The sequence below is a fragment of the Haliaeetus albicilla genome, chromosome 5, assembly GCF_947461875.1.
Source record: "Haliaeetus albicilla chromosome 5, bHalAlb1.1, whole genome shotgun sequence".
In the NCBI taxonomy this organism is placed as follows: domain Eukaryota; kingdom Metazoa; phylum Chordata; class Aves; order Accipitriformes; family Accipitridae; genus Haliaeetus; species Haliaeetus albicilla.
In genome coordinates, this window is record NC_091487.1 from 17535044 (window position 1) to 17556849 (window position 21806).

Consider the following 21806-nt stretch of genomic DNA (forward strand, 5'->3'; position numbering starts at 1 on the left):
AAAAAGCAAACCTATTCCCCCTTGGCTGTCATCTTCTTAAAAGAGGCAAGCTTTTCCATCTCCTCCCATGAAATAAGCCCTTGGCTCTCGAACACTGGTGGCCAGAGTGCTCTCTGGCATCCGAATGAGGTCCTGCTAGAGCATTGTACCATTTGTGGCATTAGTACTTGCCTATCACTGCTGGAAATACCGCAGAATTTTGGATTGGTTTTGCCTTTTTTTGAGTCCACGCTGCGGTGATGGTTCACAGCCATTCTGTGATTGCTGAGTGTGCTCTGATGTTTCCCCCTTATCTCATTTCCCGCTCTCAACCACCAGTTTTTAGAAAAGAGTCTGACCATAAGTCTTAAAGCTCATGACCTTGAACTTTGTTCTGTGAAGAGCAAAGAATCAGAAGTGAAACTGAGCATTGTCATGTTGCCCTCCTAGCTGAGTGAAACAAAGAAAGTCACTTCAAAGAATAGCTTTGCATGTTGCTCAGGAAATCTCCAGAGAAGGTGAAAAAATTACTCCACAAAGTCTCTTTACACTTCCTGGTAGAGAACCTGCACTTGCAGAAAACCAGCAAACAGACAAGCCTTTTCCCTTAATTTTCTGCAATTAGAACAAGAAATAAAACCAAAAAAAACCCAACAAAAAGAGAAGTCCACTGCCATTCTCCTAAATAAATTAATTTCAAAGCTGTATCTCTTTAATCTTATGGGGATTTCCTTTACCTATTTTTCTCTTGAGCGTGGTAACCAGAATAAGTAGATAAAAACCTGCCTTGCTTGCAGCAGCTCTCTTCTCGTTTTTTAAACACCAGCTACATCAGTTACTTCTATGTGATAGAAAGAAGTTAGTTCATTAAGTTTACATGCAGATTTTAGCTGATAGTGTTCTCTCCCTGGTGAAGGATAGCACAAGATAGTGGAGTTTCTCTCATTTTCCAGCTTTTGATGATCACAATTTCCTTTTACAGGAAAGAAAAAAAATGGCTACAACAGCAGCAAATACTCAAAGACAAACGATAGGCTCTGAGGAATACAGCCTGTACAGTAGCTTGAGTGAAGACGAGCTTATAAAGATGGCCATCCAGCAGAGCTTGGAAGAGGACCCCACGGGTCAGCCAGCTGCCCAGAGCCACCAGAAGTCGATGGTGGCAGGTCCCGGTGAGGCGGCCACCCCCAGCCGTGCCAGCAGCCACAACCCGCCCTACCACATCTACCCTTGGCAAAGGTGAGTGAGCGCCTGCCTAAGCTGCGCCGTCCCAATGAACACCCTGCCTGGGAAGAGAAAAACACTTTCCCCTGTCAAAACACGTGCTTTCTAATTAGCTTTGCCAAGCGGCTGCTCTGCGAGTCTGTCATTAGTTTGAAAGCCAGAGTCTGCTATAAATCCAATGAGGTCAACAATTTACGCCCTCACAGCAAAATGAGAATTTGCTTTATGTTGCCTGTGTCAAGCAACAAATAAAATAAGAAAAGGGGCACTGCTACAAGCCTTCCTGAACGACAGAAGCCCTGCCGAAGCCAGCAGCTCCTTTCCCCCACGGGGGCACACTGTACGCCGAGCTTAGGTTTCACCAGAGAGGGAGCAAAGCGTTTGTTATGGGAAAACATAGGAGAGAGGCCAAAAATAGGTATGTAAAACAGTGTGAGCTGGCTACCTTTTAGATACTGCAGTCTTTAAAGGATGTAGCTATTTCAGATCAAAGTCTGACCTCAAGCACACCACTCTCAGCCAAGAGCGGCTCCAGACACTGAAGCGTGGCGGCATCCCCCTCCCCGGCGATGCTGGGCTGTGGGTTACAGAGACCCACTCACAGTTTCAAACCCAGACATTGTTCTCCTTTCATTTTTAAAAGGCAGATTTCTCAAGGGGGGAGGGAAGAGCTCACAAAGTCACCCCAAACCCAAGGAAAAGTACCCTTTTAAACTAGCTTTTTTTTAATAAGCTGGGAGTAGCTGAAGTTTTGTTCTTCCTTCTTTCTCATAACTCCACCATCCTCTGATGCCTCACTCATTACCACCTGTGATTGTTTGGTTTCCAAGGCTGGGAAACTGGGGAAAATTTGATGAGCAGTAAGCGTGTTTCATAGCTGCGGAATCAGGATGCCGTACAGCAGGCAGTCCAGCTCCCACCAAAGGTCGCGTCTTCTCAGTGTCATTACTGTGCACTCGTACTGTCAGCTCTGCCACGGGGACATGATGCAGGGGAGAATAAGGGCTCCCCTGTCCGCTTGGTCCTGTCCTCCTTGGGGATCCTTTGACAGCTGCTATTTTGGCAAAAGGCAGCATCTGCAGCTCCGTGCATTAACCTGTCCTGCCTTTGCCTCAGCCCAGCAGCTTTTGACCTCCCACTGGAGGGAAACCTTTGCAGCTTGTAGCTCCAGATCTGTAGCATTGCTGAACTCTTCTGCCACCTGGGAGAGCCGAGCTGGAAACGGAGCCGGCACCCGGGGGCCCTGGGTCTTCCTCCACCCCTGCCCCCGACCTGCTTGCGTAGCACTTCGGAGGTGGTGAATGTCACCTCATCTCGCCTCGTGCCTGCTTCCTGTGCGGTGGTGGTAGGGTTAACCTCACTGTTGTCTTATATGGTCATTTGAATCCCCTGACGCTTCCTCAGAGGGCCAAAAATAATCTCGAGCCGAGCGAGCAGCTGAATACAGCGCAGAGCAAGCCGTGGCCATCTGCTTTTATTCAAAGCCCTGACCGGCAGGCTTCCTCGCTCCGTCTCTGTGGATGTGTGTCTCTGTTTCTGCCTCAACATGACCTGTTTCTCCTATTCGGAGTATTTCTCTTTATTTCATTCATGTCATCGCCACTCCAGATTGGCGGCCCAGCCGAGAGGCCGCACTCAGCCGTCCAGCTCGGGGGCAGCCTGGGGGGTCAGGCGAAGGTACGACGGCAGCCTGTTCAGCACATCCCAGTCCGTGTAAGTGCCTCCCTCTCCCTCTCCCGCTTTCCCCCGCGGTCAAAACAAGCCTTGCTACCCACTCTCCCCCGAGCCAGCTCTTCTGGGTGGCGATGGTGTCTGGTGGGGGGACATGGCGGTGTTCAACTGGAGGAGGTCTTGCTGATACCTGCACTGCACCCTTGCTGCCTTCCTGCTCTTACTTCTGACTTGCCAGCTGCCCTGGACCATGCCCAGGCTCTTGTGGGTGACCCACCTCAAACCTGCCTTGTTCTCTTCTCCCCCTTCATCCCTCTCCATCCCTCCAGTGCACATGTCCTGGGGACTCTGGGTCATTTGGTAGCTCTGAGGCGACAAGGACAGCAGGGAAGGGATGCCTGCACTGTGGTTTATTTATGCACGCTGGCTCCCTTATCAAGACAGTAGATGAGGCAGGCAGATGCTGATAGTAACTGCATTGGTATTGAGTTCACGGTTCAACATTGGGGAAGAGTGGGGAAAACAAACATTGTATCGCAATATATAAACAGGGTGAGAAAGTCCATTCCTTCAAAGTAAATATTTTATAAATGCTCCCAAGATGCTGTGCCTGTTACCAGCAATACCTGCACTGTCCTACCACACTGAGGAGGGCTGCTGGGGAGCCGTACCACATCTTACCTGCCCAAGGAGGAAACCAGCTTGACTGACTTTGACCCTCCTGGCCACGTTTTGCTGTCGGCAGAGACCGTAAATAAGCTTAGGTGAACAGTCATGGATGAGGAAAGCAAACAGGCAAGGGGGTGGCCCGAGCTCTGCCCCAGTGCCTGTGCATAGTGGAAATGTCTGGACCATGATGGGTTTATTACAGCCCTCTGCGGGGCAGAGTAGATGCATGTACCTGCCTTCAGCTATCAGATGAAGAGAGGAAAAGTGCTGTGGGCAGCACTTCTCTGTGTCCTGCAGAAAACTCTTCCCTGCCTTTTTTATCTACCTAGTTCAAATCCACTTTGTTTTATCCATCTTGCAAGTCCCTCCCTGCATGCATGGTTGCAGTGACTACTCCTCCACCACTCTTCTTCCTTTCATCCTTCACCCAGCTCTACAATCTCCCCCACCTCACCCTGCACCCTGCTTGATCCAGGCTCTGTCCCTGGCTCTCCACTGACATTGGACTCCCTGATATTGTGAAAATCTTTCTGCTGAAACATGAAGCCTCCCTCATCCCTGTCACCTGCCAGCTCCCCTTAGCCACACTGAAATCACATCCTCTCATTAAGTGCTCTGCACACTCTGCTGCTCTGGGGGCAATGACTGGAGGACAGGCTTTTCTTCTGCATCGCTTAGCTCCATAGAGTTCAGTCCACAAGAAGGCTGGGATAAGGCTGATAAGCTAGCCCTCCTCTGCTGCCAGGTGAGAGCAAAAAGGTGGCTGGGAAGCCACAGGAAAGCATGATGCGTGACTGTTTCATAGCCCTGGTCTCAGAGCCAGGCAGGGATGATAGTTGGCTTCACCTGGGGAGATGTTGTTCCTTCATGCTGCCTGCATCTCACCAGGCTGCCAGGAAAAGAAGGAGCTTCCTGAACCTTTCTGCATTCCGCTGAACCTCTTCTCCAGCACTTAGAGTTGACCCCCCCATACATCTCATCTGCAATGAGTATTTATTGTATTGGCTACTGGCCTTTGAAATGCAGTAATTCTTTTGATTCGCCTATAAGGTTAAGATTTCATCAGATCTTCAGTCTTCCTCCATAGTTTTAATACTTGTTTTTTCTGTATCTGATGAAATCCAGGCAGCAGAATGTGTTGGTTTTTTATAACGGCCTACTACGAGCCAGGCAGAAAACAAGGATTTCACATGGAGATTCATTAAACTTTCTGTACTGATCTGGAATTTGCTTGGCTACAGCATCTACAGCCTGGTCCAGCAAACCCCCTCATCTTACTCAGGAATCATTTAAGGTCAAGGATCCCGACAGAAGTTCGTTTCATTCAACATCTGAGGGCTTAAGCAGAATAGTAACTGATTCTTCACACATTTTTAACCCTACCACAGACCCGAGGTACCCTCTGCTTTCACTGAGGTCTCAGGTAATGTGATTCACCTTGCATTTGCTGTGTGCCAGCCCCATGCACAGACTCCTGCCGTGGCCCACCTGGCATGCAGTAACTCATTAAGCGCTGGTAACTCTGTTGTGTGCCCAAATCCTGAGGTCAAAGTAAGCGGTCCCGCATGTGTAACATGAACCCTTGCACAGAACAACAGATGGCTTCAGCAGCCTTGTGCCAGAGGCTTTTAAAGACAAAGATTCCCGACCTCCTCGTCCTCCTCCTCTTCCAGCCAAACATGCCAATTATTACTGTTAACTGACTTCAACAAAAAGCTCAATTTCAAATGCCTATCTAAAAATCTATTATCTATACAAAACTAGCAATTTTAGGTTTAGTCCCTAGGGTACTCTAAATAGTATGGAGATACAGCCCGTGTCCCTAGGACCTCAGTCCAGCAGTTATCAGAAGATCAGTTGATTCCTCCTGGGTGGGCTCTGGCCAGGCAGGCAGCTGCCTGCTCTAGCTGTTATCTCCTCAGGCAAAATGCCTGGCTTTGTCCCCCCTATCTCCCCCCATTCAAGTGTTGCTATTTTTGTGACTTCTATCTTGAGATCATTGCTTCCAGCTATAGAGAAGGAGCAAGTGGCACTAAGTACTTTTTCACCTGGGAAATGGTGTCTTTTCCCATTCCTTGCCACGCGTGTTGTGTTTACCTGTTCCTCTCCAGGCCCTGAGTTTATCATCAGAGAAGTAGCTTGGTGACTTTTCTTTCAGTGCTAATATCAGTGTTTATGGCACAGATTGGGTACCTCTGGGCAAGCTGAAATGAATAATGCCTGTGTGAGTTCCAGGCTGTTGGTTTGTCCAGCCCCTGCCAGGCAAGGAAATCCTGTGCTGCTCCTGTAACTTGCACTAAATGCAGAGGTTGTACCAACGATCTGCTTTTTGAAGACTCCTGTGCTGAGCTGCCCATGTTTTTCTGTCTCTGATCTCACTCTGTTGTGGCATTTTCGACCTTCTGTCATAACGAGAGTTTCTGGTTGTTCCTATTGTCACTGCCCTGCGTGACCTTCATCACATGTTTTACTCCTACCCTGGTGATGCTAATAGTCTCTCTGAGACACGCACCTTCCTCCCCAGTCTGTCTGCCTTCAAGGCTGCAAGATTTTCTCTTCAGAGTTAGTTCAAACCACAAACTCTCCTGTTTTCAACATCCTCTTCTTCTCTGTCTCTGAAAATACAGCCCACGTTCATTTTTTGCAAGTCCCCGTTAGAACTGGGAAAATGCTCCTTCCTTTGCGGTGTTCGCTGTCCTGGAGCTTAGCCATTTGGTGCCCCAGAATAAGGAAGCAGTGACTGCCTTCTCTCAGCACAGCTCAGCAGGAGCACGAACAGATGCTAGCGCTGAGGTGCACAGCACACCACCATCCACAGAGCCGCCGTCCGTCACGGGCAAGGATCCTGCCTGCATCGGCTGCGGGGTACCAGCTCCCAGGTTCCGCTGCGCTGTCGGCAGTCTCCGCCGGGGTGGAAGGAGGCAGGCAGGCCCTGCCGCGGGCACCTCTCATCGGCCGTACGGTGACCGTCAGGCAGCCCTGTGACTCCTGCCATGCGGGGAGTCCCACAGCAGCTCTCGCTGTTGCTCTGCAGAAGGACTGGTGTGCCCGGGTCAGCCCTGCTCTGCCATTGCTCTCACAGAGCTTGGAGAAGTGGGTTGCTGTCCAGACTGGGCGGAATGCTTGCCTGGCAAAGGGAAGGCTTGTCAGAGCAGATCTCGCTTGTAGGCTGCTCGTTGCGTCTCACTTGCAGGTGGCATGGAGCACACTTTGTGCTTTTTGTCGATTTTCACGGCAAGCCTCTTCTTGAAAGCTTCAGAATTAGGTAGCGCCAAAAAAAGATGACTTTCATGTTATTTTTGTTTTCTCTGGTAAACACTGAAATGCTGCTTTAAAACTTTTCAGTGATTCTACACATTTCAATGACTTTCTACTCCAAAGAGGCTTTAAAATATTCTCTCCTTCCCTCCCTCCTATTTTTTCATTCCTTTTGCTCCTTGCGCCTACAAGTTACTTGGCCCTGTGGAGCCTGACAGTGGTTTGCTGGGTTCAAATGAGCCGGAACAGGAACCACTTCACAGCTTGGCACCAGGTCCCGGTTGTGGTTCCAGAGGCCCCCGACTGTTGCAGTTACCTGGGGAACTGCTCACTTGGCTAAGAGGTTTGCAAGAGTGGACTTGTCAGCAAAGCTAGTGGGTCTGCTCCCAAGCAGGCTTCTAAAGACCAGATTTTCAGAAGTGTCCAGCACCTAATATGTCTTACTGGGACACCAAAGACACATTTTTGAAGGTCTATAAAGTCCGAAGTGGTTATCATTTCTGAAAATTTGAGTACTTGATGCTGAAGTAACAGCTGGGTATCTCTGGGGCATCGTCATGAAAAGCAGCTCAGAATTTCATTTGGGTGGGTGGATTTTTTTTTTTTAATCCTCCTTGGCTGAAGAAAGGAGAGCTCAGACCAATACCCTAATGTTCACATGGTCTAAACACAGTTCTCCCTTCTTCATAACTGGGCCAGCTAACTTCTGAAAACAGGCTTGTGTAAAAGAAATAGGAAGTATCTTTAAAATACAAGAATAAGATTTATTGAGAATTTCTGCTTTAGGGCTAAGCCACCTGCAAATCAAATTTAAAATTTTCTTCAGGTATGAACAGGGGCAATTCTCTTCAAAGCTGATCTTTTTTAAGAGATGTCATATGGAAACATCTTGCTACATGATACAGCAAATGGCAGGGTAATGTAATTATCACAAACATGGACACTCAGAGCAGTGTACAGAGGAAGGATAGAGCTAGTCTCCCCCAACTCCAGATATCTAAAATAAAAGTGTTTATGTCGGAGATTAGTCACACCTACACTTTCCTTACACTCCAAGGAGAGAGCTCAGCACCTCCAGACAATGATTCTTCTGATCTGTTGTGAATGGCCAAATTAGAGAAGACAAATTTTACCTCTACAAGCCCTGTAGCAAGACATGTTAGGGCCACAAATACTCATTATATACACTGTACGCATTCACTGTTTTGACCAAATGATAGAGTGATGTTGCTGCAAAAGCTTCCCAGTAATGAAGGAAGCAGTAATCAAGTTTTAATCTTGTTTTGAAGAGAGCTTGACCCTGTAGTGGCAGCAATCAAGGATGGAGATGAAAATGCAGTATGCAACATGATGAAATCAGGAAAAGACCTTTCTGAACCTAATAAGGATGGCTGGATACCCCTCCACGAAGCTGCGTACTATGGCCAAGTGGGTTGCCTGAGTCTGTTGCAAAAAGGTCAGTGAAGTTAAAACTAACTAATTACAGAAGGGAGAAGAATAATATGAATAAACTGAAAAGCAGAATTAGCAGCAGCCCAATCCTGGTCTGGGACTGTGTGTGAAGCTTTTTTTCAACCTCTGAGTGGAGGTTAATTTCACCTTCTCTTTGAGAACAGCTTTCCAGACTGAGGCCTTTAAAAGTTAGGATCTTCAGGAGAAAGCGATACCTGGAGAGATCTTGCCAAGCCCTGGATTTCCCACAGTAAAGCCTTATAGCTGAGCTCTCGGCTGTTGTGAACTGCTTGGCTGCCACAGCTGACAGCAATTACCGCACTTCCACTACCTGGAGATCCAGCCCAGCACCTCTTTGCTGGTGCCTGAAGGTGGTTAACTGCTGTAGTTTGTTTTCAGACTGCTACTGAAGAGCAGTTACTCAACAACTTTCTGCATCACTAGTGGCCATAGCATAATGTTTTAATCTAAGCCAGTGAGTGATTTAGATCCTTAATCTGAGTTATAGTAACTTTATAGTACTTTGCTCATGGAAAAGGAAAAGAAAAGAAATAAACAACAAAAACTTACTTAAAACTCCCAAGATTTTGAAAGATGGTGATGCTGCAGATACTTGTGCACCACATGTCATAATGACTTTGGGCTTGCCGTTTCTTCACAGCATACCCCGGCACAATCGACCAGCGCACCCTCAATGAGGAGACGGCTCTCTACCTGGCCACCAGCCGGGGCAACCTGGACTGCCTGCTCACCCTGCTGCAGGCTGGGGCTGAGCCTGACATCTCCAACAAGGCCAGAGAAACACCGCTCTACAAAGGTGAGTGGCTGCTTTTCCAGGGGTGCTGAGCTCTTCTGGCACCACCAAGGCAGCGCAGCAGGATCGCTTGTGATGTGGGGCTGAAACTCAGCAGTTGGCTCTCATTTTCTACCTCCCTCCAGTAGTTCTCTGTCTCCTTTGCCTGACCTGCCATGCCACGGCCTCACTTCTCATCCACATCAGAGTCAGGATTAGTGGCTGCCCTGCAGGGTGCAGGCTGCGATGCGGTGCTGAGGGTGAGGTGTGCGATGCCTAGTAGGGCCCTTAGCACAGGGTGTCTGCACAATGTCCCAAACTTACAGAAATCTGGATAGGACAGGAATGAGGGTGCTTTTCTAAACAGTAGGACCTAAGTAGGACCTGTTAGATGTGGGAGCACCATAACTGTAGACATGCCAGTGATTCATATACTGTCTGGGCCAGGCCAGGCAGTGTGCTATGGGAGATGCAGAAAGTTATAACCAATTCAGTGAGGTAGATAAAGCGTTCAACGTGGACATACTATGTTGCTGCTGGTCACAGAGAACACTTTCTTTGGCAGAACAGCATCATGCCCATGAAAGATTCAGAGAAGGAGATGATCTCTCAAGCCTTCATCTCCATCCCCCTGTGACTGACTGCTCCTGCCATGACTATTTTTAGCACTCTAAAACATTAAAAAGCGCATATTACTGGCTAAAACAGTAATCTTGCCTCCAACTTTTAAAATGCTTTCATTTTACAATTCTGGCTTATAGTCTGCTAAAGGAAAGCTGTTCAACTCTGCATTAAACACACAGTAGTGGTGGTACTAGTAGAGCTCTTAGTAATAATAATAACAACAACAATATGAAAGCACACTTTAGCCAGAGAAAAACTGTTATTAAGAATGTTCTAGTCTTGATGCAAAATCTTCTGGTCTATCCTCCAACAAAAAAAGACTGAAAAAATTATCGTAACAAATCCGTTATCCCTAGTATGTAAGTAAATTAAACTCTATGCATGCTATGCATAGGTGATTAAGGAAGTGTCTAATCACATAGTTGCTTTCAGTACACGTGAGTGACACGTGTGTGGGAGAGGAAGCCATGGAGATATTCCAAGGGAAGAATCAAAACCAAAAGGTGGGACCTCTGTGATAAAAATACACTATTATTTGAAAGAAAAAACCCAATTGCTATGGAATGTGCTGGCCTCTCTTTCTGTACATTGTATAACCAATGCTAATTGGGGTTGGTAAATGTAAATATTGTAGGTACCTTTGTTTTGGGGTCCCACTGTAAAGGTGTGTAAGAAGCGTCATGATTTGGGATTCAAAAAGCAATGGGACAAATTGGTAGAGTAAAAACCAACAAAATACTATTAATTATCAAGAAAATATCTTTATCTCAGGATGGTCCTGAACTATAAATTGTTGCAGGCTGAGAAAGTGCTACTGACTCACACCATTGCTGTTTTCTAAGGATCCTTTTCTGGCCACTGGCGGTTTGAGCTTTTTTATTTTCTTGTCTATAGAGAGCTTTATCTGCATTCCAGGGCAGTAAGATACAGAGCCAGTTTGCACAGAAATTGGAAAGAATGTGTTCAGGTCACGTGATTTCTGTAACATGTTTGTTCTTCATACATTATCTCCCGCACCTTGTCACCTCCCTGTGTCAGTGTGGTGTCCAGTTGGCACAAACGGGCTGGGCTGGATTCCCTTCCATACCAGGCTTTGCACAAGTCCTGCACAGGGCACAGCCTCCTCCAGGCCCCCGTTGAAGACTGGCTTCACTGCCACATCCTTTACAAGCCCCAGACAGTGTCATTTGGCAACAGCCTTGGCCCTCGCATTGACTTAGATGGATCTTTGGTCTTACTCACTATGGCCTAGTTGTATTATATTGCCTTATGCTACATGAAATGGATACCACAACACCCAGAATCTTTTCAAAAGCATGTCCTAATCACTTCCCTTTTTTCCAAAACAGCTTGTGAGCGTAAGAATGCAGAGGCTGCGAGACTCTTGGTACAGTACAATGCTGATACCAACCATCGTTGCAATCGAGGATGGACTGCTCTCCATGAGGCTGTCTCCCGAAATGACCTGGAGATTATTGATATCCTTGTGAAAGGGGGTGCCAAGATAGAGTCTGCAAACGCCTATGGGATCACTTCTTTATTTGTGGCAGCTGAGAGTGGGCAGTTGGAAGCTTTGCGATACCTCGCCAAATGTGGTGAGTACAGTTGTGCCGTTACATGCCTTTACTCATTTAATTCTTAATATTTCAAAGTTCCCATTAATTCTCCCTGGCTCAGTTTTTCTGTCTCTGGAGGCAAGGCCTAGCCTGCAGAGGTGCTGAAACCCTGTTGCTCCAGATGGCTGAATTGTGTAGGGTCTTTCAGAGAGCATGGTCTAGACACATGCGCTTCTTCAGCATTCTTTCATGGTCGCCTACTTTGGGAAGTAATATAGAGCGCTCTAATTGCATTGCCTGACAGCTTCCAAAACCCATATTGCTGCACACACGTAGCCTAATCAGTCATAAAAGACAACTGTAGGTGGTAATAGATGGCAGAAGTTGAATATTAGCCAACCCCATCTGCTCATGAACATGTGCAGTGATGGGCAAGGTTAGCTCTCCTCTACTAGTGAATCCTGCTGAAAACAGATAAAGTACCATTGTATAGTCAATGGATTTACACCAAGGGGAAGCAGACTCAGTCTCCCCACATGTATATGTTCAAACATATAAACAGAGTGAATTTGATTCTAGTTTACACTAAATCTACCTTTTACTGCTCTGCTTATATAAAACAGCTTTACAATAAGCACAACATAGTTTACTACTATTCTGAGGCATATTTTATTTTCACTGTGGGCTAATATCTTCAATGTAGGTAAGAGCTGGGTCCTGCACTTGTGAAACAAGAGCTAAACAGTGATGAAGATAAGAAAAACTTCTGAAGCAGTTAGTATGGCTAAGAAAGATATGAGAGTTGGGGAACAAAGATGTGTTCTGCTGCCCAGCTAGCATTGTCAAGTCAGTTTTATATGACCAGTTAGTCCATGATAGCGCCTACAATTTTAGAAACTAAGCCAGAATGTGATTTGTGTTTCAACTTAAATAGATATTAGGATTTCCTTAAAGTTTAATTTTGAGAAAAATACACAGGAGAAAATCCAATAAAACTGTCCAGTTGTTGCAAGCCCTGAAAAGCTCCTCTGAGAGTCCCAGGAATGATATCACTGCATTGTTTATGATGAGCAATGTTCATCATAAAAAGGGTTTCTTTCTCATTTCTTTTTCATTAGGAACATAGTCCTGTGTTATGTTTTGTCACTGCAACTCTCCTGATGTTTCCAGCTACAACATCTTCAAAGGGCCAAACACAACACAGATGTTTCAGTTTGGAGTGAGAGCACAGGGAAATATTCTCTTTGGCAGGGAGTTTTCATGATCAAACGGGAGACTCATTGGCTTCTTTATTGGAGTTTAGAAGCAAAACTCCAGTGAATTGTCATTCCCATTTAGGATACACATAGAGCAGCCTTCCTGAGGACAGCACAGCACAGTATACTACAGCTGAAATCCAGGCTTTCAGGCCTTATATATCTAGCACAGAAAAAGCAAGATTCCACATTGTTTGTGGCCAAAAAGTATGAGGTCTTGGTTTATTCTTTCATGTTGTTTATTAAGCTAAACACATGCTAGAGCTCAAGAAAAAATGCCCCAAATAATCTAGTAGCCTATTAATAATATTTATCTTTTTTGGGGGTAAAACTTACCACTCGGAGCTTAATTTGAACCCTCATGAAGTGAAGAGATATGGCTTCAGGTGCTGAGTTTTGAAATGAAATATTCATTGACTAAGGCATGCCCAAATAAAAACTGATTAGAATTGTTGCTTGGTACCATGCAGATGTCATGTTATAGACTCCTATTTTAGCCTGGATGTGTACTAAAATTAAAGTATAAATAGTATAAATGTACTTATAGTGTGAATATATAGAGTATAAATAATATGTATAAATGTAAATATATATCATAAATACGTAACCATAGAATTTTGAAGAGCACCTATTGAGATCATCTAGTCCAAACTCCTGCTCAGGAATAGTGTATATACATAGTGTAAACACATAAATACTAATGGAATTATTGTGTCTAAAGAAAAGGCCATGCTATATAAAGAGCAGAACATTTTAAAGTTTTTTGCCTTTGAGCTACAGCTGAATGGAGCCTGGATTCATGATTGGGAGCTAATGGTTGCCACCCACATTAAACTCTCCCTCATAAAATTCACATCATATTAAAAGCCAGTGGAAATCTATGATATAACTGCATATAACTAATATGACTATTTGACCTCTGATATGACCTCATTCACATCCCCATCCAGCACATTTTGTAGCTCCGGTGTCACGGAGATGTACGTGTTCATTCAAAGTATGTTCCTTCCATCTGATTTTAACCTTCTGGTGCTACAAAGATTTTTTCTTCCTTCCTAGGTGCTGATATAAATACTCAAGCCAGTGATAAGGCCTCTGCTCTTTATGAAGCCTGTAAGAATGGACATGTACCTATTGTGGAGTTTCTTTTGTCCCAAGGAGCAGATGCTAACAAAGCCAATAAGGATGGCCTGTTACCTCTTCACATAGCAGCCAAAAAAGGGATATGCGAGTAAGTTTTAGTTAATTTCATAGTTTCATCTTTTAGACAAGAATCCAAAGTCCTTATGAAAAAGAGAATGTAATGTCCCAGATCTAATTCTGAGCATTGTGATCAAGGGAGCTGCCAGCTGAGAACTGGGCTTTCCACTTGCAAAGCTCGGGTTGAAAATTATAAACTGAAGAGTGTGTTTGCAGGTTGGGATGTGGTGGGATGGGGTGAGCAGGAGTGTAGGGTGCAAGATTCCTTTAGCTTTGCTAAAATATCACCTATTACAGCTAAATAACCTCATGTATCTTGGAAGCGGATTGAACTGAGCTCCACAAAACATGCTTGAGATGGAATAAAAAAGCGTGTGTGTGTGTTTTGGCGGGGGGGGGGGCTTAGTCCTCAATAGCTATTGCAGCCTACTTTGCAATCATTTTCCTATGTGAGCCCACTGTAATTCTTTTGCACAAGTGGAACATGCTGCATTCATCTCTGGTGTGTTCAGGTTTTATTAACAATAATTCAGATGCTGACAGCGGGAAGTGGTCAAGTGAATCTCTAGGGCATTAGTGAGATTGTTGCTAGAATATGGTGTCCAGTTCTGGTATCCTCCCTTTCAGAAACCTTTCAGGAAATTGGAAAGGCTTCAGAAAAGAAGTACAAGAATTACTCAAGGTCTGGAAAATATACTTTATTAGTGAGTGATTAAATGACTCTTAAATGTAACAGACATATGCGTAAAAAGATCCAGTGGTTTGTTTCTGAAATGAAATGTGTTTGGGATAGACCTGAGCACATTCTTTAAACTGTGAGAAAAGTAACTAATGGGAAAAATAATCAGGAATTGGGTAGATTTAACAGTGCTCTGAAGTAGAGGTGTTTATAGGAGGGGGAGAAACGCTGCAGCCTGTGATAAAGGATACCAATTTAGAAGATGCTGTCTAGGGATGGGATTGTTGCACCGTTGTATAGTGTTTACCTAGCTCTTTCAAGACCTGGGACATTGCAGCAAGCTTCTGAGCCTGAACTCCTTAGCATTTATTTCTGATCCTAGGGCAAGTTTTATCTCCTGCCTTTAACCCCTTGCTGCTGGAAGGGCGAGTGGCCCACAGCTATTTTTGCAAAACACAGTCACACCTTGCAGTGACAGACCCTTTTGGTGACCGTAATGAACTCTTCTGACTGTCACAGTTTCTAACAAAATCCCTTCCAGCAATAGTCAAAGGAGAGAGTATATCCAACTGCAAAGACTGTTTCTGGATAGTAAAGCTATATCTTTACAGATAACTGCTAGAGCGGATTCTTATATATTTCACAGTGTCTGAGGAATGAAAACTTGACAGCACTACACATTTCCATAGCATCTTTTATCCTAGTGTTTAGGTCTGCTTGGGAGTCCCAATTAAGCTTCTCAAATCACTTTGATAGACCTGAGGATATTCATTTTCTGTAGTTGGAGTAGGCCTGCTTCTTTGTGCAAGCTGTGTGTTCTAAAGGACAGCCCAGTGTGAGTTTATGTAATGGGTTTATAAGCTTATGGCAAGTACATGAATACCCCACGTAGACTAATGCAGGCACGATTCAGAATTTTCTCTGGGGTTTAAATTACAAAGATATTTTCTTGAAAACAAACACATTTAAATGAGAAATGTGCCAGAGACAGAACCCAGCTCCAGTTGCTCACTTTCAGAAAAGTTTGTCTGAAAGCAGAGTAAGTTGATCTGAGTCCAATTTGTGTACAGAGTCTGAACCAGCTCTCTGAATCTTTTCCTCCCCTCAATAGTTCCACACCCCAACCTGAAAAGAAATTTACGTGGAAACTCTGCAGTCCATCCCCATGTTACGAAAGAAAGGGCCTGATTCAGATCTCACATCTATTATTCCCAACACCCAGCAGCATTCAGACCAGAATTCAGTCCAAACTCCGAGTCCCTTCACTTGTAAAAGCCTGAGCACAAATTTTGTGCACAACCACTGCAAACTAAGTGCAAAAGAAAGAAAAAAGAAAAAGATCTTATCTTATAAATATTTATGTAAATGACAAAGCTTTAGCCCAATTGGCTGATCATTCTTATTCCTTTTGGTATTCAGTAAAATAACACCCTTCACGGTGACCTCTCTTTGTATTCCTGCAGATTTAATACGTAATTCTGCAGGAATTCCACGCCTCAACTTTTTGCCAGAGCACGAAGGCTCCCTACCATCAAAAAGCCAAGAATGTGGTCCCAAGGCTCAACTGTCAACTCTTGTTGCTTGGTGTTTGTTTATTTTAAATGACACCTTGTCAATACTGACCTGAAATTCATAAAGGTCATCTCATCAGCTGTAAGATGATCGCAAGCAGTCATTTAACTCCTTCCCCCTCGGAACTGAGATGCTGAGAAGGGAAGACTTTGTGTAGTGTGGGCAGATTTATTAAGTAAATACAAGCCATTAAACTCTTGGCACGCTCATACTAGGGATGCTCTGCCTCCCTCTCCGTATAATTTCTAACAAATAGAAATCACAGAAGCAAGCATTGGGGGTAAGGGGAAACTTGGCAATATTTCCAAACTGTATGTGAAGCTCAGCCCTTTGACAGGCACGTGATGTAGTCTGGTTGTCTGGTCCTGGCTGCCTTCACTTGAGCTGCCTTCTCCCTCTAGACAGACAGGAAAGACTGCAGATGTGGAGGCACCATATTACTGAACCATCCCACTTTGGAGGATGAGGAAGAGAGACAAGTTCAAGCTACAAAATTAAACTCTGATACAAATTTGGTGCTTCCTGCTTTTCCTCCCAAAATAAATCTGGGGTATAGGGAGTGTACTGAGGTCTGGGACACTGCAGCATTTCGATGCAGAGCCTCAGTGTGGCACCCCTGTGGTGAGGTTCAGGTCCCCCTCGCAGACAGAAATGATGCAGTGCCTCTTTAACTCAGATGTGAAGAGCTGGCTGAAGCACATATGCTGGAAGAAAGAACAAAACAGACCCTTAAATCTTCAAAACAGTTGATCATGGGATGACTAATGCTGGTACTTGGCATGGTGTCCTTGCAATGCTCTGTGCCCTTTTTGTTATTATGGCTCTTACAGAACATTTGCTAATGGTGGGAAGTTGCCAGCTCACCAGCACCCAAACCTCCTGCTCCCTGGTGAGCGTCACAGTGCTGGAAGATTAGTGAGGCTGCTTGGAGGAAAAAAAAAAAAAAAAAAGGCGTTTGATTTCCCAAGTTATTTACATAATTTAAAAAGCCTTTTTGTTTAAAAATGAGATGTAGAAGTAACTTGGAGACACCAACAGTCCATCATGTAAATAGGAACATAATCCTGTAAAGTGTTATGCATCTTCAACTCTTATTTCAGATCCTAGGAGCGCTGGAGGCTCAGTCTTTCACAGGATCATTCAGTGCATCACAGACAAAGGTTTTCCTGAGACTAGAGCTAATATTTGGCTTAGTTCATTATGTAAATACATGTTTGAGGGCCCATTGTTGCGACCAGCCATTGCAGTCAAGCTGAAGATACGCAGCATTTTAAAGGAGACATGCTACATGGTAGGAAACTGAACTTTGTGTCTTAGGAAGAGCTGCTGACTGCTTGATAGAGGAGCCTGCATGGGAGGAAGAGGAGGAGAAGGTGTGCTTAGCTTGCTGGCTCCCACAAGTTCCTTTTTAGATATCCCTCTCTCCACAGGCATTATATAGGGAGCATGGGCATCTCCTGAGACAGTAGGCAGACTCAGGTTGGATGGTCCTCAGTCTCTTTCTGGAAGTAGCCTAAGGTGACTTGTCTGCATTTACAGAATCAACCTAGTGCCTTGGCTAAACCACCCAACTTTATGAGCAGGAAGTGAGGGTTTAACCCATGGGGCTGGTCATGCAGCTCCAATGACAGCAATGGAGACAAAAAAGTGATCATGGATTTACAACTGTGGGGCTCCTGTACATCATGTATTTGAACTTCACATTACATAACAAGAGCAGCTTGATTTATGTTGCTGTATTTAAGGCCACATCACACTTTCCACTAGCAATCCCTGATTACTGGGGTTGAGGACTTGGCTGTACATTTTTTCTCCCTGGGCTAAAGCATGGAAACCAGCCTGGAAAATATTTTTATTTCTTTTTCTCCCCTTTCCTAATTGTCTTTTTGGCTCCCCATGATCTGGAATGGACGTTAATAGCCCCATGGATTTGCCACAGCCAAAAGCCACACAGTGAGGGCCTCCAGGATGGGGATCAAACCAGGGTAATAACTGAATTGTAAAATGGGGCAGGGAGGCCTGGGAACTGAATATGTAGTTTTTCCTAGCTTAGTCCTGCAGAGGAAGGTTCAGTTTCACCCCCTTTCTGGTCTCAAGCCTCTTGCTGTGGCTGTGACCCACGAGGCCTGCCAATGCCTTGTGTTGGCACCCTTCTCTGCTGAGCGATAAAGCAATCCCGACGGAGGTGGGGAGATACAGCCTCTCTGCTGGCACCTCAGGCCAGAGGCTCTGCGCCTGTTCCTCCAGTCCAACCCACAGCGTGATGATGAAGGTGCAGAACATCTGGGAGATCCTGGCTGGGTGTCTGCCATTTGGGCTGTGGCACCTAAGAGAAGTTACAACAGGGTAGGTGAGTGCCAGCACATTGTCTCTTCCATTGTAACCATCCCTGTAGCTGCCATTACCTCATAGAAACTGGGTGATAATTTAAAAAAACTTGTTCCTCCATGAAAGAGGGTGTCACACAACTCACATTTTTGGCAAGGTAGGAGCACAGGGAGTTGTTGACAGGTTTCAAGTTCACACCCTGGTTTCTCTCAGAGGGAGTTGTTCCTGTGCCTGAGTTAGCAGGCTCTCTCTTATGGTTACAACCATGCGGTTACAATTTGCTGTATGGTTGTAGATCCCCTAGATCCCCTAGAGCTCATTGCTGTTCACTGACTTTCTACCTGGCAGGGTTGTCACCATGCTGATCCCTGTGACCAGCCGCACTCGCATCAAGCGTAGTGGCATCAGCCCCCTGCACTTAGCGGCTGAACGCAATAATGATGACATCTTGGAAGAGCTGATTGATGCTGGCTATGATGTCAACACCACCCTCTCCAACGAACGGTCCTGCCTTTACGAGGACAGACGCACCACCCCCCTCTATTTTGCTGTTTTTAACAACAACATCTATGCCACGGAGCTGCTGCTGCAAGCTGGAGCCAACCCCAATGTTGACCTCATTAACCCATTACTCATCTCCATCCGCCATGGCTGCCTGAAGACCATGAAACTGCTCCTTGACCATGGAGCAAACATTAATGCCTATATATCAAGCCATCCCACCACATTTCCAGCTACCATCATGTTTTCAATGAAGTACCTTTCTGTGCTGAAGTATCTCCTGGATCTGGGCTGTGACGCAGGTTCCTGTTTTGAGTGTCAGTACGGAAATGGCCTACACCCTGCATTAAATTACAGAAGGGACAGACTTAATGATCCTCAGCTGTCCAAGGAGCCAACCATAGTACAGGTAAGCACTGCCTAGTCTACCTACAGTACTTCTGAGGACATGTCCTACCCATGTATCTTGACAACTTTAATGTATTTTTTCTCCCAGCTTTCCTATTTTAGTTACGGAAAAAAAGGCTCAATAAGAGTCTGTGAATGTTCCAAGTCCGTGTTCAATGACAGCAGGATGGTAGGCAACAGCGGCTGTGGCCTTAGCTTGAATTTGCAGTGAATTATAGCCATCTTGACAGCCTTGCTGTCAGATCTACAGTATTCTTTTCCTCTGGACCTGAGGTGCCAGGAGTGAAGCACGTTTTCTTGACAGGCAGTGTCATATGGGTGGTAGCATATGGGCAGTAGAAACCTGCTTGGTTTATTTGCCCAGTAAGATTTGTTTTGTGTGATATGGAATTTAAGCTCCTGGTTAAATTAAAATTGTCTCGTGCTTCACTTTATGAGGGTAAACTAGTGAATGTAAATAGTTACAATTTCCAAGTCTACAGGATAAGCAGCCCTGGAGAGAGAGCGTAAATCATTGCATTAGCTAGATGACTGTGCATTATACTTGAAGTTTTCAAAAGAGATTAGGAGATTTAGATGCCATGATTTCATATTTCCAAAGCCACTTACAGATTTTAGATATCCATGTCTTACATGTGTATCTTTGCAGTCCTTTCCAAAACGCAGCTGGGCTCAGCTTTCATTGAGCTGGATTTAGACTCTCAATCCCTTAAAGGACTTTGCAGAATCTCAGATTGCACATTTTTTTCTGATCTTTGTATGTTGACTCTTTCCAATGTATCTCAAATAACATCTGACCCTCCAATCAAAATCTACTACCCTTCAACATGCAACGCAACAAAGAAATTTCAGCATGGCAGTCTTTCTATTTTGCAAAGAATCAGGGAAGAAATAAATCAGCTTTTATCTAGTTTAAGTGTAGCTTTGAGGGATTCAGAAGAAAATGTCATTTAGCCCAAAGAGATGGTCACCAATCAATGCTCCTTGGTGGTGGAAAGAATAAAGGAAAACATTAAAAGATCCTAGGAAATCTTGATCTTTTCATCAGTCCTGTCTTCCAAAAGACTTTACTCTCCAGTAACATGTCTGGGAAACAAACAAACAAACAGAAAGAAATCTTAGAAAGAGGATTGTAAGAGTCCATCAAAATAATCTCTTATCTCAAACAGATACCACTTTCTTTTGTCAAAGAAAAATCAATAAAATATATCATCTCTAGTTCTTGAATTGTGATATGGTGTAGCATGTAGAGTGAACAGAGGCCTGGAATTCCAAGGCAAGGAGAGACAGTTTGTCTGTAGCCCTCTATGGCATCCTAGCCACTCAAAACCAGTTCTGTTTTCACTTATTTAAGCACATTATTTCTCCCTGGATCTCACCTAAAACTACTTTTAGCGCCTAACAAAATATTAGGTCACTCACGGAGTCATCACCTCAAAGGTCAGACCACGTGAGGCACAGGTAGCAAAAGCTGTATAAAATTGTATCTGTGCCTAGAGAGAGACCAGTGAGGGACAAATGCATACAGAGGAAAAGCAACCCCTTCCCTCCAATATTATTTTAAATTTGCTTCTTACTGCTAGGAATTTGGCTAATAAAAGTAAGGCTTGCGTGGTATAGCTTCATTATATAGTTGTAATATGGTTTGTATTCTGAAATATAGAGGATCCTATGAAATTATAGCCTTCTCCACACAAAAGATGTGCATTTTTTATTTTCTTGTATAAGATTACATAAGCATAATAAATCTGAATGGTTAGTCCTTATACAGTGAAGACTATGAGCTACCGGAAGTGGATTTGAAAAATACATAACTATAAATCATTACTGTTGCTACTGAATTAATATGTCCTGGAGAAAGTGAACACAGAAAAATGGTTGCTGTCCCACTCCACATTTCCAGAATTGCAATGTCAAAACTGTGAACGTGGGGAGCGAAGTATCCTACTGCCGCGAGAGGGCATTCAGGGGCCTACCGAGACTGCAGGCTCAGAGCCACTTTGTCCCTGAGTCAGTCCCATTGCCTGTAGTTGCAGGTTTGCATTATTTTCTTTGTTTTGCTGTGCTTCTTTTCCTGCAACATATTTTGGAACATTTTTATTCCAGAAAATGTTTTTGTAGACTGAGCTTGTAAATAGGGAAGAAAGAAAAAGGCAGGCGAGGTCTCTGGTGGAGACAAGAAGAGGAGAGCAGTAAGATCCAGTGTTTTATTGCCCTACACATGTGTCCTTATTTAAACTCTGACAAAGTGGAGTTACTGCTTGGAGGGGGTAGTGCAGATCCCCAGTTTGCACATCCTACGGGTAACTGCATGGCAATGGCATATGCACTGGAGAATAACAGCCAGATATACTAAACCGAACTTCCTATAAGCGGTCTAGGTAGGAAACTGTGGGTTGTCCACTGGGATCCTCATGGTATTACTGTATCTAATTTTCCTGGGAAACACTACATTGTGATGCTGAGTAAAAAAAAAAAAAAAAAAGTCAGGAGAGTAGTAAACACGGTGAATGCTTTCAACTTTCAATAAAATGACCTTATAATTTTCTGCAGCTTTATTCTTTCCTAGGTGAGCTAATATAATTTTATTTCTGAGTAAGAGCATCCACACAAGAGTTTAATGCATTTTGAGCTAG

The 21806-nt window shown here is 44.5% G+C and overlaps 1 protein-coding gene across 2 annotated transcripts in view; it reads left to right on the forward strand.

Annotated features, from left to right (window-relative positions):
- The first annotated feature begins 941 nt into the window (after window positions 1-941).
- Window positions 942-21806, forward strand: part of ASB2 (ankyrin repeat and SOCS box containing 2) — a 28904-nt gene continuing 8039 nt past the window's right edge. The window contains exons 1-7 of one of the 2 annotated variants that reach the window (XM_069783569.1): window positions 942-1218; window positions 2812-2916; window positions 8091-8257; window positions 8915-9070; window positions 11020-11265; window positions 13542-13713; window positions 18610-19171. In XM_069783569.1, coding sequence (XP_069639670.1) covers window positions 974-1218; window positions 2812-2916; window positions 8091-8257; window positions 8915-9070; window positions 11020-11265; window positions 13542-13713; window positions 18610-19171 — 1653 coding nt within the window. In that variant the 5' untranslated portion in view covers window positions 942-973. The remainder of the gene's footprint in view (window positions 1219-2811; window positions 2917-8090; window positions 8258-8914; window positions 9071-11019; window positions 11266-13541; window positions 13714-18609; window positions 19172-21806) is intronic. The other variant, XM_009930230.2, reaches the window with a different exon arrangement.